The sequence below is a fragment of the Vicugna pacos genome, chromosome 15, assembly GCF_048564905.1.
Source record: "Vicugna pacos chromosome 15, VicPac4, whole genome shotgun sequence".
Classification (NCBI taxonomy): domain Eukaryota; kingdom Metazoa; phylum Chordata; class Mammalia; order Artiodactyla; family Camelidae; genus Vicugna; species Vicugna pacos.
In genome coordinates, this window is record NC_133001.1 from 16,007,273 (window position 1) to 16,028,048 (window position 20,776).

General features: G+C 35.8%; 1 protein-coding gene across 12 annotated transcripts in view; it reads right to left on the minus strand.

Moving 5' to 3' along the window:
• COMMD1 (copper metabolism domain containing 1) overlaps positions 1-18,941 on the minus strand; it is a 157,233-nt gene extending 138,292 nt beyond the window's left edge. For 11 of the 12 annotated variants that reach the window (XR_012058953.1, XR_012058952.1, XR_012058951.1 and 8 more), the window contains exon 1: positions 18,742-18,940. Coding sequence is in view for 4 of the 12 variants with exons in the window: in XM_072937670.1 (XP_072793771.1) it covers positions 18,742-18,918 (177 nt within the window). In the remaining 8 variants the exon portion in view is untranslated. Of the gene's footprint in view, positions 1-18,741 lie in introns of all 12 variants that reach the window. The other variant, XM_006201490.3, reaches the window with a different exon arrangement.
• Between the last annotated feature and the right edge of the window lie 1,835 nt (positions 18,942-20,776).

Sequence of the window (20,776 nt, forward strand, 5' to 3'; positions counted from 1 at the left end):
CCAAGTTGGAAAAGTTTTCCTCTCAGCAACATCAAGCAATGAAACGGGAAAGATATTCTTAATACAGTCTAGTCAATACCAATAACCTCAACACTGAAGACTATGAACACTCTAGAGAGTAATATTTGGCTTTAGTGGGCTCTTCACTAATCATAAAGCCTAACTGACAAACCAGTGAATGCTACACTACCCTAGCCCTTCATTGTCCACTTTGTTTACTTCTCAGTTGCATATCCTTAGCCTTCTCTCTTAACTGAAAATTTCAATCCATAACATGTTAAGCCTTAGCATACCTGAAACTTGGTCCTTCTCCAAAGAACCCTAAAGACACATACCCACTCAACTCCCTTTGTTCCAGTTGAAGCAACCATCCAATTATTATCTTAATTTTGTAGGTAATCTTAGTAAGAAGTGTCTTGAACAATGGATACAAATATTTTGGTCAATATACAGGTGAGCTCAAGCATAAGATGACCAAAAACAAAAACAAAAACAGAAACAAAAACCCTTCTGATTTATCCAGCAGGCTCTGAGAAGTCTACCTCTAAGAGACTGACCAGTTCTGGATGCCAGAACAAAAGAGAAACATTCAAAGAGTATCAATGCTGAATCCTGGTAACTCTCAAAATTCTGCCATACAAAGAAGACTGTCCTGGGAGTTGGATGGCTTCCTTATATTGGAGAACTCCTATTTTTCTTGAACTCCAATAGCATTCACCTGGAATTTTAATAACATGTGGTCATGATTGTATAGATAAGGTGATGTCCCTGAAAAAGCCAATATCTGACAAATTCCTTTCCAAAACTGAAATTTTTAATTAGTTCTTTAGGATACTGAAAAAAAAAAGCTACATATGACTCAGTTTCTTACAAGATTGTTATCACTGTGTATAAAGTGTATTCCACTGCAGATGGACATGGCTCTCCAAGACAAAAAACTAAAACCTAACTTCATAATGAGGGAACTCTTACTTGCAAATTTTGCAAATATTTGTTTAACTTAAAAAACACTAACTCTACAACTGGCCTTTTCTTTTGGCTGTTGAGAACCCTTGTAATATATTCTGTATCCAGTGGATCTAAACACAGATCCTTGAAGTAAATTACTTTCCTGAAGGATAAAGAGAATTAACACTTTACCACATAGTGGGACTTTAATATAATAGATACAATTACTAAATACATATCATATGCCAAGCACTATTTAGGAGTTTTACATATATTATCACATATATTAGATATATTGCTAAATATAGCTGAATTACAAATTATTTTTCTTAATCTGCATATAAAGAAATTGAGGCTCAGAAAGATGAAGCACTTCACCCAACTTTACCCAATTAGTAAACTGTAATACTGGGATTTTCAACTAAAGTCCTTCTGCCTCTGAAATCCTATTACTTCTACTAACAAACAGTCTCCTAAAATGCACAAATTCACTAGAATGGTGCTAGGTGATCTCCAAACCTCATGTTCAGTAACCAACAGAATGGTTTCTTCTTTTAAGTAGGAAGATGGCAGTTGATGACATCTTCTTGTATTTACTGTTACCCAAATATCCCATGATCTTTTACATCTCCATGCTGTGGCTCAAGATGCTTCCTCTGGTTGTGATATCCTCTACAACCCCCAACTCTTCTCCAACTCCTTTAGAACACAGCTCAGGAAATTAGTGGTTTCCTCCTCTTTATCTACCCAATACCATTTTTCTACCTGTTATGAGTGATTAAAACTACAGACTAAAGAGTCAAAATAACCTGTGTTCAGTACTAACACTTTCCACTTCCCTAAGAAGATCTTGTGCAAGTTATTTATCTACTCTAAGCCTCAACTTGTCATTTCTTATATGGAGTTAAGAATATCTTCCCCACTGGATTGTACTGAGGATTAAATGAGAAACTCAGTACAAGATATCCTATGTATCCTCTACTGCACACTTTTCCAGGCTATCAGATTCTAGTCCAATTAAATGTCTTTGTGCTATTTAGCAAGAAAGTGGTAGATTACTAATAGATATGTAAATTATGTCCTGTCAAATAGTAATTTAATTACTATCTTGGAGGCGGGGAGTGGGGAAACCACCAGTCTTGTCTAGTCTCAATTTACAATTCATGTAATTCCTTTACACCACAAAAATCTGTGCTGTTTTGATTTTTCCTTTGAGTGGCTTATATCTGCCTGGTTGCCTCATATGAGTAAAATTAATTCTTTAACATGTATTCATTTTGTAGGAGTCACAATTTGACTTTTTTGGAAAAATTACATTTTAACAGTACAATCATCATCGTTATCATGATGACTCCCAATCTTGATCTTTTCTAAACTCCATACTCCTTATATTCAAGCCCATTAGGATCCTCACTTGAATGTTCCAATAAATGGTTTTCTTTACCTAGAAAACTTGTTCTTCCTTATAGCAGCCAGTCTCCAAGATGACCCCCAATGATCCTGTCTCTCCTGACTTTTTGAAGAGTCTAGGTCAGTTGTTTTGCAGGATCATTCATTAGAGTAGGTTTATACATTTTGGGGACAGAAATATTATATGTGAGACAGAGATGTCAATTTGTCTATTGATGATGCTAACTTTCATCCTTTGACTAAGGTGATATCCACTGCTGACTCTCAATCCTTCTGTTGTTAGGGTTTCCGATCCACCAAAGCTACCTAGCATCTATTTCTTCACCTCTAACTACACTTATTTCAAATCCTTTCTAATCTCTCCACACTCCAAATCCTCCTTCCTACCCTTCAATCTCTGCAGGGAATCTATGTCCTAATTCACTACTAAAATCCAAAAATGGCTCCTTCAACCATCTCTACTTCTAAATGTCCTTCCAGATACAACAACCAAATGTTAACGTGTGGTCTACAATCAGATTCTGGTTTGAATAAACCAGCAATAAAAGACATATCTGGGGGCAATTAGGGAAACACTGAAATATTAAGAAATTGTTGTCAATTGTGTTAGTTATATAATCACACTGTTTTATGTAGTTCACCCATGGGGATAGTATCTTAGGTATTTTTAGCATCACTAATGTTTTGAACATACAAAGTCATTAAAATCCATGGTAGTCCACGTTTCACTTCTCAATCTGTGATATTTCTGGAATATAATCAAACATACAGTAAAAAAATAAAAAAGGAGGGGGGGCGACCAAGTTTAGGAAAAGAGTTTATAAATGTGTATATAACAAAAACAAATGTCACAAAGACTTAACAAATGGCCTGGATTACAACTAAAATCAACTCAAATATTAAATATTTAAACACATCCTAAAAGGTAAACTATTCAAGCTTTCCTTTACTTCATTACAAATGTTATAATTCTTAATGAAAACAAAAGACAGGCCAACAAATCACTTTTTAAAGTTCCCTTCTAGCTCTTCTTTATACGCCTATATGATTTCTGATTCTAGGCGTAGTCACAGTATAAATATATATTAAAGCATTTAATATAAACATGTATACACAACTCAAGACTATTTGGCACTTGCAATTAGATTCTTTTCTGGGTAAATACAGTGTCAATGTCATGAAAGATATTTAATAACACTCTCACACAATCAAGCAGTCTCTAGGATTTTCAGAAATAAACCAGCAGATCAAAACGTAACAGCAATACACCTATTAGAATGGACAAAATCCAAAACACTGACACACCAAATGCTGGCAAGGATGTGAAGGAATGTGAAATCTCAGTCATTGCTGGTAGGAATGCAAAGTGCTACAGACTCTTTGGAAGACAGTTTGGCTGTTTCTTACAAAACCATACATACTCTTAACTATACGATGCAGCAATTGCACTCCTTGGTATTTACCCAAATGAGCTGAAAATTTATGTCCTCACAGAAAACTGCACACAGATATTTACAGCAGTTTTATTCACAACTGCCAAAACTTGGAAGCAACCAAGATGTCCTTCAGCAGGTGAATGGATGAACTGTGGCACATCCAGACAATGGAATATAATTCAATACTAAAAAGAAATGAGCTATGAAGCCATGAAATGACATGGAGGAAACTTAAATGCATATTACTAAGTGAAAGAAATCAATCTGGAAAGGTTACATTGTCTATGATTCCAATTATATGACATTCTACAAAAGATAAAACCATGGAGACAAAACCATGGTTGCCAAGGAGAAGTGGAGGGAGAGATGAACAGGTGAGTCCTAATGTAAATTATGGTGTCTGGGTGATAATGATGTGTCAGTGTAGGTTCACCTATCATAATAAATGTACCATTCTGCAGGAGGTGCTGAGAATGGGGGAAGACTTTATGTATGGGAACAGGAAGTAATGAGAACTCTATGTACTTTCTGCTCAGTTTTGCTGTGATCTTAAAACTGCTCTAAAAATTAAGCCTATTTACATTTTTTAAAAGGCTATGAGTTTCAAAGATCTTGGTTATTATAAAGAAAATTAAATGCATGTTTTCGTATCAGGAGACATACATGGTCAAAAGAAAATTATTAGTCTGGTTTTGTTTTTTATGGGGAGGAGACATAACTGTTTCCCAGGAGCAGACTGTTACCTACTTCTTTGGCAAAGTCAAAAGTTAGGAACAAGCCTGTACCACAGCTTAAATACATGTTCAGTTCCTATTCTATTTACTGCTTGCTCTCCCTGTGCAAAAAACAACTTGATTTAGTAGACTTCAGAATGAGAGCATTCCACAGGTTTGACTATGTGAATCTGAAAATGTCAGATTCATTTAAAAAGATTAAAGATCCTGATGGTTATTAATGTCTCAAGAAGACATTTATATAAAAACTAAAAGTAAGCATAAAGATTAATTTCCTCTTCAAACATGACTAACAGTTTGTGCCCCAACCCATTCCCCCATTTCAAATGTTGAAGCCCTAATCTCCAATGTGATAGTATTTGGAGTGGAGCCTTTGGGTGGTGATTAAGTGGGGCCCTCATAACGGAACTAGTGCCAAAGAAGAGGTTATGTGAGCACACAGTGAGAAGGCAGTCGCTTACAAGTCAAGAAAAAAGGACTCAGAATGAAACCTACCTTGCTGGCACTTGATCTTAGACTTCTCAGGTTCCAGAACTCTGAGAAATAAATTTCAGCTGCTTAAGTCTCCCAGTTTGTGGTATTTTGTTATGGCAGCCAAAGCAGGCTAAGACATAGTGGAAACCAAAAGCAATTCTAATGGCTTGCCCCAATTAGAACCTAATCCAAACCAATGCCTTAGGACCATGACTCCCAGATTCATACCCACTAATTTTTGAAGTGAATTTACTATCAATGAATACAAATTCACAATAGGATAGAAAATAAAAGGAAAAGGTAATATATGATGGGAATCAAAATTCAGTATTTTGTCCTGTGGAAAAATCAACTTTATAATTCAGATCCATCTCCCATCTTGTGGATCACACCTGTTACTTTGCTTCCTTCTGCTGCACTCATATGATCATTTTGTTGTTTACTGAAAGTCTGACCTAGGTAAGTAGCAACAAAATGTTGTGAAATTCAAACTGATTAATTTTGATCCTTCCAAGCAACTTTCCTGATGAAAATGAAGCCTTATTGACAAATGTGTTGTGGGTCAGGTGTTTTAAACCAGTAAACTACAGGCTCTTATACATTTCATATCCTCCCCAATACTTAGCACAATACTTTGCACACAATTTAATGAATATAGGAATGAATGAAAGACTGCATACTTGTTTCATCACCTGATTACAATGACTACTCCAATTCTGAATCATCTATCATTCAGAAGAAAATGACTATGCCTAACCTGATGGAGCATTAAAAGGGTTTACAACTTAACAATGAAAGAATTTTGACAGATATTCTATAAAAAGTGGTATTTTCTGTTTCCAAGTCCACTAATCAAACCAGCTTTAAAATCCTAATATTCTGATCGCCTGAAAGAACAGCCTAGTATCGGCTTCAGCAAAGTTATCCTGAGACTAGATATCCTGAATGCAGTTTGCTGCTTTCCATATTACCCAGGTCTAATTACAGAACATTACACTAGGATTAGATTAAATTACACCATTATTCAACAAAAAGATCTACAATTTTAGTCACTCCAGAACAAATTTCGATGCTAATTCAGAAATCATGCAAAGTTGAGTGATTCTATTAATTTGATTCTTTTTTTAAAAAATTTTTTTATTGAAGTACAGTTACAGTGTGTCAATTTCTGGTGTACAGCACAATGTCCCAAGTCACGCATACACATACATATATTTTCATATATGAATTTGATTCTTAATCATCTTCCTCCAAACAGATGTCTACCCCCATCTTAACCTTCTCCCAGGTAATATACAATCTTTGGCCAGATGTCTATATAGGGCCTTTTAAAGTAATTACAATTTACAGTATCTCTGGAATTACTCCACATTTGCTTATTTTAATCGAATTCAAGTTGCATAAAATAGCAAAAAGGGAAAAAAAATCACAAACTTTTATAAGATAATAAAATAGCCACAAAGCCATAAAAATAGGAGGGAAGCAGAACCTAAAAAACCAGACTAAGAATTTAAGATTCTGTCTTCAGAGCAAGTCTATAGAATACTTCCTGCATTGGCCCAGATTCCTCCAAAAAATAAGCCCATGTCATTGTTAAACGCCAAAAGTCACCAAGTTTTCCAATGCCATAATATGAAGCATTATAAATTAAGACCTGTTCATTTTTTGTATTAAAAAGACTACAAACCAAATCACTACCTTCTACATTTCTTGTGCAGTCTATTATATAGTAAAATGATAACAAGTATAATACTCAAGTCCAAAACACTATGCAGAACACATCATAAGAAAAAAAATCATCAAGTTAAATAAGGGTTCAAAAAAACTAATTTTTCAGTTTGCATCTACATAATGAAGAAAACACAGTAAATCTATAAAAGAAATAAAGGAATTTGTAGCAATGCCAGTTTTGGACTTGAGATCTTCCTAGAGATCAAGATGAAAATAATTCATGCAAAACAGGGAGGTAAAGAAAGGTAAAGCAAAATCATCAATCATCCCTCCCCCACAAAATAAGGCTGGATTGATTTAATTCTAGAAACAATGACCAACAGAATGTATTTACATACACTCCAATACTTCTGTAAATGGCAAAACTCAAGAATTTAACACATTTTAAAAGATTACAAGTACGTATTTCAAGCATTATAATTAAAGATAGAAAATATAGCTCTGAGTAAACCCAGAATTTTCTCCAGTAAAAATCTTTCAGGCTTAGGATCCCCTCTATTCTTGGGAGAATCAAACAGTGATTTGGATCTGTTGTTAAGCGGCCATTTATGCCACAAGGAGAACACCTATTGTTCAGGATGCTTCCCAAGTACACTCTGCAGTAGAAGCTCACGGTTACTAACTGCTCTTCATTCTGCCAAGTTACTGCTACACAGTAACTTATTTATCTTCTATGTTCTTCCCGTTTGGGTAGGACTTCTATCTCTGACAGCAAGGGGAAAAAAAAAAAAACCATGATAAAGTACAGTAAAAGTTTCCCCCTATTAAACACTCCAAGCAACACATTAGCCTTTAACTTCATGAAGAAAGAATTTAGCCTTTTCTAAAAGAACATTCTGTGGCCAGCTCAGGGACGTAAGTGTGGGAAAGTCTCCAGAAGCAATTACAAAGTAAAAAAAAAACAAAAAAAAAAACAAAAAAACCCCATTCTTCCCTTCCTCCTGACAGACCATAAAGCCTTCTCTTGGGAAACAGCACATGATTAGTGCAGTATCCAATTCGAGTGCCTAAATTAATATTTATGTAAAAAAAAATAGTTCAAGAATCAGAAGTGCTTAGAGGTCATCTTTTACAATGAGAGCCCCAGTACCAGCTGAAGTTCACAGGTCTGCAATAGGAGACAAAGTCCTGGTCCTGTGGAAATATAAATGACTTCATAATAAAGGGAAAATAAGAATGAGAGAAAAGATAAAGAAAAATACTGCACCAGTTGTACTAGTTAATAAGGCCATTAAAGAACTATTGGATAGGCTGTAAAATGTATGATGAGAGATAACAGGGTTATGATACTTGAGAAGAATAAATCGTTCTCAGCTTCAAAGTGGAACATCTCAGTTATAAAGGCTCTTAAAAGAAAGACAACTCAGGGAAGGGTTTCCTACCTCCAATCTATTTGTCAGGACAAAACAGAGCCCAATGAAACCATATAAAAACGTATAAAGTCAACTTGTCTGAGATCAAAAATGATTCTCATACAACCTTATTATATTACTCAGCCTTAAAAAAGAAAGAAATATGGCAATATACAACAACATGGATGAAACTTCAGGATGTTAAGTGAAATAAGCCAGTCAATGAAAGACAAATATTGCGTGATTCCACTTATATGAGGAATCTAAAACAGTCAAACTCATAGCCGAATCAAAGAATGGAAAGGTGGTGCCAGGGGCTGGGGGAAGGGGAAAGAGTTAAGAATCAACGGGTATAAAGTTTGAGTTAAGCAAGATGAATAAGCTCTAGAGATCTGCTATACAACATTGTACTTAGAGTCAGCAACATTATACTGTATACTTAAAATTTTGTTTTCTTACCATAATAAAATAAAATCTGAAATAAATAAGAAGGATTCTCTGTTTATGGAAGAGACGTAATGAGAAAATAAAAATAATGGTTACATTTTAAGGATAAAATGTATACTCTATCCATAATAAGGCAAAAACTGGAAACTTCTCAAATCTCCACGAACAGTAGAATGGATAAGCACATTGTGATACATTCTAACACTGGTGTATTCAGCAGGAGTTGGCAAATTTTTCCTGTAAAGGGCAGACGGTAAATATTTTAGGCTTTGGCAATAATCCCTGTTGCAACTGCTTAACTCTACTCTTATAGAGTGAAAGCAAACATATACTTTACCGTGGACAGTGAAATTTGAATTTCATATAATTTTCATGCGTCACAAAAAATTCTTTTTTTAAAACCATTTATAAATAGAAACTATTCTTAGTTCACTTGCCGTACAAAAATAGGGTAGAGGGCCAGATTAAGCCTGTGGGGCATGCAGCTGACCCTGCTCTACAGCAGTAAGAATGATCTACAACTATATGCAATACTGGACCTCATAAATAATATCGAGTGAAAAAAGCCAGACACAAGAGTATGTACTGTAAGAAACCATTTATAAACAAAGTTCGCAAACAGGAAAAACTAAACTATGGTATTAGAAGTTAGGAAAGTGGTTCCCTTGGAGGGAGGAGCCTAGTGATCAGAAGAGAGCATAAGGAGGGCTCTGGAGTGGCAGTGTTTGGTTTCCTGTTCAGGGCGCTTGTTAAATGGGTATGTTCACTTTGTGAAAATTCATTAAGCTGCACACGTGTTAGCTGTGCACTTCTCTGCATGTATGTTACATTCGATATAACAAGTTTTTAAAAATAAAATGTAAGTGTTCCTTCTAGGCAATTAGCTGAAAAGCCATAAAAGATATAAAGACTCACTGACGATAGGAACAGATAAAAGGAATCTAAAGAAAAGTAAATCTGATGTATGATATATATGTAGAAGTAGAATCCTCAGTGTGGAATCCTCAATAGAAAAATTAAGTCACTGTAAATCTCTACACCAAGAAATTTATTATATACCAAGAAAACCTGGATGGTAAAAAAATACACTAGGAGATTCTGTCCTAAACATCAAATTTATATAAAATTAATATGTTAACATCTATCACCTTGATTATAAGTAAAATCTAGTGGTTTTCTTATAATAAAATCAAAGATACTAATAATTTAACATTCATTATCCTAGGAAAATGTCTGTCATTGATTTTAAGGGATCAGAAAAGATTATTAGAGGTGAAGGGAAGGAAATATGTAAAAAAAGAATACATTTTTTGCCATCATTCCTTTATGCACATATTCTTGTTTCCTGTCAAGATAACCCAGTCCCCCTTGAATGTAAGGTCCAGGAGGCAGGAAAATTGTCAGTTTGCTTCAATGATATTTCCAGTCCCAGGTATAGGCCCCGGCATATAGCGGGTACTCAATAAATGTTCATTTGAATAAACAAACACTTTTTAAATAACAAACACTTTTTAAATAAGTTATAAATGATTTGCAAATGATTTATTTCTTAAGAAACATATTTCCGAAAAACATAATGGAAATTTAAGGTAGTTTCTTTGTTTAGAAATAGGTCTCCAGAAAATTGTGGAAGAGACCAGATGTCATGACAAAGAATATCTTTCAGAGATAATCCCATACTGGCATATAAAGACATCAAATTCAATCATATATAAAGCACACATAACACAACCCATACCAAAATTTCTACAACTTAGTATATGACTTTTTAAAAAAGGAACTCATTGAAACATAAATCTTTATATATTTTTAAGTTTTTTTTTAATTGAAGTATAGTCAATTTACAATATTGTGTCAATTTCTGGTGTATAGCATAATAGTTCAATCATACATATACATACATATATTCATTTTCATAATCTTTTTCATTATAGGTTACAAGATATTGAATATAGTTCCCTGTGCTATACAGTATAAATTTGTTGTTTATTTTATATATAGTACTTAGTATCTGCAAATCTCGAACTCCCAATTTATCCTTTCCCACTCCCTTCACCCCCTTGGTAACCATTAGTTTGTTTTCTATGTCTGTGAGTCTGTTTCTGTTTTGTAAATAAGTTCATTTGCCTTTTTTTTTTTCAGGTTCCACATATAAGTGATATCATATGGTATTTTTCTTTCTCTTTCTGGCTTACTTAGAATGACATTCTCCAAGTCCATCCTAGTTGCTGCAACTGGCATTATTTTATTCTCCTTTATGCCTGAGTGGTAGTTCATTGTATAAACATACCACAACTTCTTTATCCAGTCATCTATTGATGGACATTTAGGTTGAGAAACATAAATTTTTATTAAAGATGAACCATAATGGAAGTTAAAATTTATAAAAATTACATTCTAAGTTACAACAAAGCCAAAAAATACAGGGTTTTTTTATTAGGGCAAAAAAACTTAGACTTTTCATATTTCTGTAATCTATAAGAATTATAAATAAGGATCCACTCCAGCAGAACACATCATTTAAATCTTTCTTATGGCATTTACCATATAATACAGGATTCTTTAAGACACAGACTGTGACATTCACCTTTGTATAGCATATTAGGGACTCAGTAAATACAGCTGTCTCTCAGTGTCCACAGGGACACCAAAATCACAGATGCTCAAATCTCTTATATGAAATGACACAGTATAGCTTCCCTCTGTATCTTCAGATGTGGAAGCTGTGAATAAGCATGACCGACTGTATTTCATGTCAATCAAAGATAGAAATTTTCTTTAAAATCTTCCTACCCAGGAACTCCTTCAACCCAAGTTAATTTTCTAGACCTAGAAATAGTTGCTTTGAGAAAAGGAGAGTCAAAAATAGATCTTTAGTTAATATGGATTTTGCTCGCAACTAAGAAAGAAAGAAAGAAAGAAAGAAAGAAACTTACAGAACACCTCATTACAGGTCATTTGAGCCTACTAAAATATTCTGCAAACTCTAGCTGATAATCTGCAGTTGCCGCTTTATCATGTGATGTCCAAAGATATAAAAAAGTAACATCTTATAAAATAGTTGTTTGCCAATCTTTCAAAGAAGGAGGAATGTATAAGTTAACTAAATTCTCAAAAATGATCAATGAAATTAGCAAAATTTAGTTACACAAAAACTAGAGCTCTATAGCAAAAGAAATCTGTTTATAGAGCTTTAAATTTTCCAGAAAATGGTATTTCTAAATTCAAAATATCAAACCAAATATTTAGACTTCTTTTTGGATAAGAAATTCTTATTGCTGAGCAGCCAACCTTGTTTTCTGAACTAGAACATTCAAGAGAAAGAATATTTTAAACATTATGTTGCTTCCAGCATATTTTATCAGTGTATTAGCAAGCCAGTATGCTACTGCCACCTAAAGTAGAAAAAGGGAATTACGGCTTATAGTTAAGAAAAAAAAAGACAAATGAATCCTGAAAATAGGTCAAGTGTTTTCAGTCTCTCCTATTCACGTCTCCTGATCTAAACATTTTAAAGCAAGATATTTTGCATCCACTTTTTATACTCAAGTTAATTTATTACCACTTAATATTTGCTGTCCAAAATGTATATGTATGAAGTTCATTCTTAAATTGACTCAAGTATCAAAGATACTGCTTTACATGTTTTTCTTCATTTGTAAAGAGAGGCCAATAATAGATTAAAAAATATCATATACAGTAAAATCTTTCTACATCATACAATAAATCCAAAAACTCTACTGCAGAAGGAAGAAAGCTCAATATTTAAAAGCATTCTGGCTTTTTCACAAGAATGAGGCACTGTATACATGCCACAAGATAAATTTCAATACCATTCTTTGACAACAAAAAAAAATCACTAATGGGCAGTCAGCTCAAGTCATTCAGTAAATTTGTTACCAAGTGCACTTTTAAGCCTCTGTTTTTACTATAAACGCTTTCCACAAAATTTTCCAGGTTATTGGAAACTAGAACCAAATTGCGCTTTTAAAATAAAACATACCAATAATAAAATGCACACCCATACACACCATAGTATGCAAAACATTAAACTACTGGAATATTAAAAAATTAAGTGGGGTATCCTTCCACAGAATTGAACCTCTTTTATTTACATCAAACCTCAAAACAGGCCAGCAATATAATGTTTATCAAAAGCCTCTACAAAAAGCTCTCACCAGTGCTGAGTACAAATGTATTAAATTCCTGATACTGAAGAGTAGTGAAAAAAAAAATCAGAGTCAAATTTAAAAGCCAAATGCAAAGAATTATGCATTGTATGCTCCCCCTTGTGTTTTAAAAAAAGAAGAGAGACTGCTGATGATGGGTTCAGGACATGTAACCCCAAAATATGGCACCTTGGCATAATGAATACCTTAAGGAGAAGGAATCTGAGAAAAGGCAGGGCAGGAAGGTCCCTGACCTTCCTCCACCCTTTCCCCCTAAAACAGGTCATAAAACCCACATATGAGAGGTGCCTCCCTATACCTAGAGGAATGGAGCATCAATCCTCATCTCTAAAGACAGAGGAATTCCAAGAAGAACCCTTAGGCCTTGCTAAATTTCCCTCAGTTTACTCAATTACTCCATTTTCTTAACCTATCATATTCCTCCATGACTGTCCACTCTTCATCATAAAATACTCAGGTCTAACTTTCTTTGGGTCTTCATTTCCTTATGAAGGCTCCCATGTCACATAAAGTTGATATTAAATAAATGTATACACTTTTCTCCTATTAATCTGTCTTTGTCAGTTTAATTTTCAGACCCGGCCAGGAACCTGTTCCTCTCCTACACTGGCTAAACACAGCATATTGTTCATGTTAAAAGAAAACTCTTGGAAAGTAAAATGTGACCTAGTGAAAAATTCAATTAAAAGGCTAAAGATAAAGTTGAGGAAATCTACCAAAATGCAGAAGAAACAAGGAAACGGAAAATAAAAGCAAATTTGAAAAATCAGAATACTAGAAAGAGAACAGAGGAAAAAAAGAGACAAGAAAATAATCAAAGTAGTAATACAACTTTTCCCAGAGCTAAAGGTCATTAAGTCTCCAAAATAAAAGGGCACACAGTGGACCAAATAATGAAATGAAAGAAAATCATACATTACTGACATTTAAGGAAATAAAGGATAAAGAGAAAATCCTAACAGCTTCCAGAGAGAAAAACACAGGTCACATTCAATGAAACAATAATTGTGACTCAATTATTTCACAACCTAGAAACATCTCCTCAGACAAACTAGCAATTAAATGTGAGACTACAATAGACATTTTTTATGACTTTAAAAAAATTACCTCTCATACAGCCTTTGTTACAGAACTACTTGAGAACATGTGTCAGGATCTGAGAAGAGGCACAGTAAGTAAGATGAACCCCAGGGAGAAGATGGAGCTTGGTCTGGTCATGATGCTCTGACAGCCAAAATGGCCCCAAAGATGGAGCCAAGAAACTTAAAATAGGGTCCCAGAGCAGCCAAATCTTCATCCAGGAAAGACATTATCATGACTTTAGTCAGCCACGTTCATGAGAAACCTCTATCGTAGGACAAGGAATAGACAACCAGGAGAAGTCAGTTCTATACTATTTCTGTCTTTTCCTTTTAGTCCACTACATTTCAAAAGAAGGACTCCCCCTCACCCCTTTTTCTCTTTGTTCATGTTGTAGAGTGGGCTAGGAACTACTCTAAACTTCCTATAGTTTACTTAAGTTGGCACAAAGTACTCTGTGACCGCCTTTTCAAAATACCTGTAACCATTAGCTTAATGTCTATATTCTCCAGGAACTACATGACCCTCAGAGCAGGGACTAAACAGTGATGTTTACTGCTGTATCCCAAGCACAGTGCATAGTATATAATTAAGATGCCTAGGAAAGTCAGGTGGTAACCACACTGGGCGCCCCCTCTCATCTCTCAGAGGCCACCGAGTCCCATAAAGTGTAAATGTGTTGAAATCTCTTGCTGGCCAATGACCAACTCTCTCCAAGCTGAGTTTTCTTCATTGTTATACAGGCCTAAGCATCTGTATATTGTTTTTTATTTTAATTTTTAGGAGTCAGGTGGAGTAAATGGAGAATATCTTCAATTAGTACCTCTAACAGAATTTCAATTATTTTTTCATACATGCTGCTTAATGAAGATGCAGTTACTGTCCATCATGGGCTAACCACTTCTTGAGGTTCTGCAGGACGTGTGAAAATAACAACCAAGATGTACTGAAAATTCTACTACACTAGAGAAGAGCAATAACCCATTTACTAGGTGATCTTCCTGTCATGGAAGCTTCTTGCCAGCTCTAATTTTCAATGAATACATTAAACACAATGGTGAAAATACCAATTTTTAAAAATCTACTCTCCATTAAAAAATGTTCGTCTAATATGAAACTTAAGTGAGGAAATACAACATCATCACCAACAGAGGGCAGTAGTGAATACAGAATCTAAGTGTACAAAATGTGATCTAGCTTCATAGTTAAGACCTTTCTTTAGGATTCTAATAAGCTAGAATTAAGGAGCATACTTGCAAGGTTATCAGCATAAGCAAGAATTAGAGAGTATGCAAACGCAAATATATGAGAAGTTGAAATTACAAATGAGAGCAAAGAAATTAGATCAAAATGGCAGGGTATTTATATGGGATGTCATATAGGACTTCCCTAACTAAACACACCCCTTTCAATTCACTGATTTCACTGCTTCTTGAAAGCTACCAAAAACTAAAACTGAAGCAAGTAGACAGTCGGCTTCATGCATCTGCAAGCAGATGAAAGATGTGCCCTTTTACGACCAACAGGCAGAGCTTGAGAAATCAGTGTCCCAGCCAAGTAGGGTAAGAAAGCTCCATTTCAAGTGGAAAACAGGGACCAGTACAAATGTGAACAATCAGTACACTACACCTGGGCACACAACATCAAGGCTAGAGGGAAGGGCTACAGCTCAGGAGGACCTGAACTTGAAATATAGCCTATGGATGAATAAATGCCGGCAGCTGACAATTAAGGAGACTATTAACTGTGTACCCACTACCTAACCCCTGATGGGCGTTACACATCCCTTCCTTCCTTTCCTCCTACCCCAGTTGTCCCTCTTCATTTTCACTCTCTTTACAGAACTTTATGTTCTATATATGATTCAAAGGTATGGTCACTAAATGAAAACTGAGATACTACTCCATTTTTATCCTCTGCTTAAACTCCTGCCATTTTTTCTTTAGTATTTTTCCTCACTGCTTTACTTCTAGCCTGCATATTGAATTCAAGATTGTTGAGACTCCACAGACAAAAGAAAAAAACTGTTTTGACCTCTGCTGTCACCAACATGTAAAAATGTACACCCTGCCCACTTCATACTCATTAGTATGGCTACTATTAAAAAAAAAAACACAAAATAACAGGTGTTGACAAGGATGTGAAGAAACTGGAACCCTTGTGCACTGCTGGTGGGAATGTAAAATGACACAGCTGCTTCTGAAAACAGGATAGCAGTTCCTCAAAAAATTACAAATAGAATTAACATATGATCCAGCAATTCCACTTCTGGGTATATACACAAAAGAACTGAAAGTATGGTCTCAAAGATGTATTTATACACCCATGTTCATAGCAGCATTATTCACAATAGCTAAAACATGGAAGCAACCTAAGTGTCCACTGACAGATGAATGGATAAGCAAAATGTGGTATATACAGAATGGACTATTACTCAGCCTTAAAAAGGAATTTCTGGCATAAACCACAATTCGGATGAAGCTTCAAGACATTATGCTGAATAATATAAGCCAGTCACAAAAAAGGCAAATACTGTATGATTCCACTTACATGAGATACTTAGAGTAGTCAAAATCATAGAGACAGAAAGTTAAATGGTGGTTGCCGGGGGCTGGCAGGGGGCAGAAGGGGTGGTTATGGGGAGTTACTATTTAATGGGTATACAGTTTCAGTTCTACAAGCTGACAACAGTTATAGACACAGATGGTTGTGATGGATGCATATTAAGAACGTATTTAATACCAATGAACTCTATACTTAAAAATGGTTAAGATGATAAATCTTACGTTTTGTGTATTTTACTAAAATTTTTAAATTGAAGGGAAAAAAATAACTACCCTGCTAAAAAATTAGGAATAAAGGTTAGTAGGAATAAAGGAGTAAAAAGTTGTTTCACTTTTTATTGGGTACTGCCATACATTAATTGATCAAATTGGACTATTCACCATTTCTTGAACCTGTCTACATTTTCCTGCTCCATCCCAGCTATTTTCTTAGCCTAAATGTCCTATGTGGCTGCCCCTCATTTCAGTCTAAAATTTTCTACACTTCATTCAAGAGCAACAAAAGATGCTCCAAGAAATTTGCCAAAAATACCTCTTTTCTGTCCACAGTAGTCCACTCAGACCTCTGTTTCCAAATACTCTGGCATCCTTTTACCAATGCTTATTTGTGTATGTTCTCTTTTATTGCAGATGGACATTCCACCACTGCTCAAAGCCTTTTTGTTTAAAAATCATGTTTGCTTTTTTTATGTTTTCATAATAATTAGATGTTTTATCCCTCGGTGCTGCTTATAATGTAAATGAAGACTGGAACTAGATGTCATATTGGGCCCATAGTTTCAGCCCTTAAGTCAAAACAATCAAAGGCTCTCTCCCTTGGTACCTCAGAGCAATCAGCTGCACAGAGGCAGTGCTGCAAGGCACAGGGAAATCTGTTCCACTCCAATATCAAGAGAAACATGCTACTCAGAGTCCACTCAGAAAATTGAACTGTTCCAACTTCAGGCAGAGGACTGAGAGCAGTGAGAGTAAGACCTAAATATTATTCGGCAATGTATTTTAAAGAAAATAAGGGAAAGAGTTTTCAATACAATCTCTTCTCTCAGTATCCTGCAATTTCTATCTCATAAAAAAACAAGAGTCAAAATATGGCCTACCAAGAAGGAACCCCTGATATTTAGAGATCCTAAAACACTGCCTATACAAGTGCTGTTCTTACTTTTTGGCCTTCATCCCTTATCCTCATCCCCCATAGGCCTAGCAACCACTTCAGAAACCCAGATAAGATGTCAAATTCTCTAGGAAACCTTTTCTGAACCCTTGAAGAGTAAGCTTTGATAGAAATAGAAGGCATTCACCAGCGATTTATGATACCAACTAAAACTACTTAGAATGTCTAGAATCACATGAGATATTACCTCTTACATTTCTGAGACAATCTTTATTTGTGTGAAATAACTATCTATTTAGCCTCCCTGAGCATGTTTCCTAGTTTTAAACTGGGTGTCCGCCACAAAAGGTTTTTTGCAAGAAACAAATTAAAATGTAAAATGTCTAATCGAGTTCTTAATACAGAGAAGGCCCACAAAAATAGATAATTTTTACAGATTATCTCTCCAGTATACTTCATTATTAGATTCGGTACTATGACTAGTTCTCCTCTCAACCAGTGCGGTTCAATTTGGTAGCCATTAGCCACATATGACTATTGAGCACTTGAAATGTGCCTAGTCCAAACTGACATGTGCTTTAAGTGTAAAATACACCTCAGATTTCAAAGACTTGGTAAAAAAAAATTATATAAAGGATCTTATTAATATTTTGTATATTGATCACATGTGAAGAGATAACACTGTGGATAGATTGGGTTAAATAAAGCATTAAAATTTATTTCAGCTTTTTCTTTTTACTTTTCTAATGTGGCTACTAGAAAATGTAAAATTATACGTTTGGCTCTCTCATTACATTTCTATTCTACAGGCTGAGCCACGCTTTACTTCAAGCCGGTGAACGTGCTCTTTACCATACAGTGGATTGCTTGACAGGGGTTCACTCTGGCTAATCCTGCTCACTTTAACACTCCTATTAAACACGTCTACAACCCGGGAAAGCTGATGGCTTGATCAGTCTTAATGTTAAAAAGTACTGAGCGTACAGATCCGCCCAGAGAACGCGAAATTGTTATCCACACAACAATAGAGAAGTGTCTGGAGAAAAAAACCCCCAGTCCTCCCCCGTGGCTGTCGGTCAGCACTGCTGGGGGTAAGCCCTAAGAAAGTGACAGAGCGAGCGCCCGGGATCTGAAGGGGCGTGATGTGGAGCCTCTAGAGCAGAGGTCTGAGGAGGGAAGCATTTCAGCTTCTTGGGGGGATGCGTCTGAGGGCGGCAGGGAAGAGACTGGGCTCCGCAGCCCAGGCGGCGGGGAAGAGCGGTACCTTAAGAATCCCCCTCATCTTCGCCAAAAAGGGGCGGAACTCCTCAGGCGGCACCTCCGGATAGAGCTGGCTCCGCAGCAGCTCCTCGGTGATGCCCGGGTGCCCGTGGAAAGCGTCCTGGGCCAGGCCGCTCAGCAGCCCGCTCAGGGCCTTGGAGCTCTCAAGATCGCCCGCCATGGTCAGCGGAGGCCCCGCCCCCAACAGCTGAGCGCGGCCCCGCCACGGCAGCCGAGAGGAGCCTAAACAGCTAGGCAAAAGCGCTCGAGTTCCTGCAGGGGTCGGTGTTCGTAGCTCCCAGCTTTGCAAAACCCAAACCTTAGGTTGCCACTGCGGAGCAATCTATCCATTCAGTTCCAGAAGGCTCACTTTGCTTCCGCAGATCTCCTTCATCACTCTAGGCCGTACTCAAAGGAAAGATCATTTGGTGGAGATCGCTTGAGATGGAGTAGCATCCATGGAGTGGCAGTTTTAACTTTTGGATCGCTGCTTCTCATCACAAGCTTGGCCAAACCATTATATGAATAGGATCCATCACTCAAATCTGATCTCTGCCTAATTCTTACCTGTGTTCCTTTTGTCCAAGAAAATTTAACCATACCCTGATAACATGTTTGCTTGGGTTGCTAATGGCCTTTTTATATACATGTGTCTTGTCTTTTCAGCTAGATTGCCTCCGATCCAATGCTCCTCTCTAAAACAAATATTTTGTTAACACTTTCTTTACTATCCTGAAATGAAGTACGAACATAATATAACTTCAATATATTACTTATTCACAAAAAAAGAATGAGTTACTGATACATGCTACAGCATGGTGAGCCTTAAAAGCATGCTAAGATGACAAACACAAAAAGCCAGAAATTGTATAATCTCACTTATATGAAATTTCCAGAATAGACAAACCCATAGAGATAAAAAGCAGATTAATGGTTGACAGCAGCTGGAAGAGTCAGGAATGGAAAATGACTATTAATGGGTTTCTTTTGGTGGTGATGAAAATCTTCTAGAATTAGTGGTTATGATTGTACAACTTTGTGAATAGATAAGCCCACTGAATTGTACACTTTAAAAAAGATGAATTTCATAGTATGGGAATTATGTCTCAATTTAAAAATCAATATAATGACCTAACTGTAATTTAGGATAAAAATTAAAGGAAAGTAATTTATAATATATGCATTTCAATGTGTAAATGTTAGATTTCAGGCTTAGACAATAACAAACTGGTAGGTTTTTCACCTACATGAATGTCCCCTGCATGGCAAGATGCCTTATATCCTTGGTGTCTGTCCAGTCTGGGCCATTCTTCCCCCTCCATTATGTGACAACTGAAATACCCCTTCAAGGTAATGCCACCTTGTTGAGAATAACTGATCTAGACTACTTTAACTAATATTTATCTAGCATTTGCCTGAATTGAGGAGGTATTCTTTATAGTAGAAAAGATAGAAGATATGTCTTTCCCTAAAAAAATTAATTTTCTAAAATGCAAATTTGGAGATGCTTTCACAGCTCCAAAAAGAGTAAACCTAGAGATAAACTATACATCATGTTAAGTATACCTGCAGGAGTTGCAGAGAATGGGTGATGTACGGGAAAAAGTAATACAAGGGTGGTGAGTGAATAGAAAGCACTATTAAGCACATGACTTCCAAATTACCCACCAAAAAGGTTACCCCCATTTATTTCCATGAAACCTTACTACCACTGACTGGTATTCCCTTTATTTTAATTTTAAAAACTTTTATTGAAGTATAGTTGATTTACAATGTTAGTTTCAGGTGTACAGCAGTGATTCAGTTATATATATACAAACATATATTTTTTCTTTTCAGAATCTCTTCCATTATGTTATTACAAGATGTTGAATATAGTCCCCTGTGCTATACAGTAGATTGTTGTTGTTCATCTATTTTATATATAGTAATGTGTGTCTGTTAATCCCCATCCCCTGGTATTATTGTTTGCAGTCTTTGCCATCTGATACATGAGAAATATTATCTTATTGTTTTAATTTGTATTTATTAAATTTTAA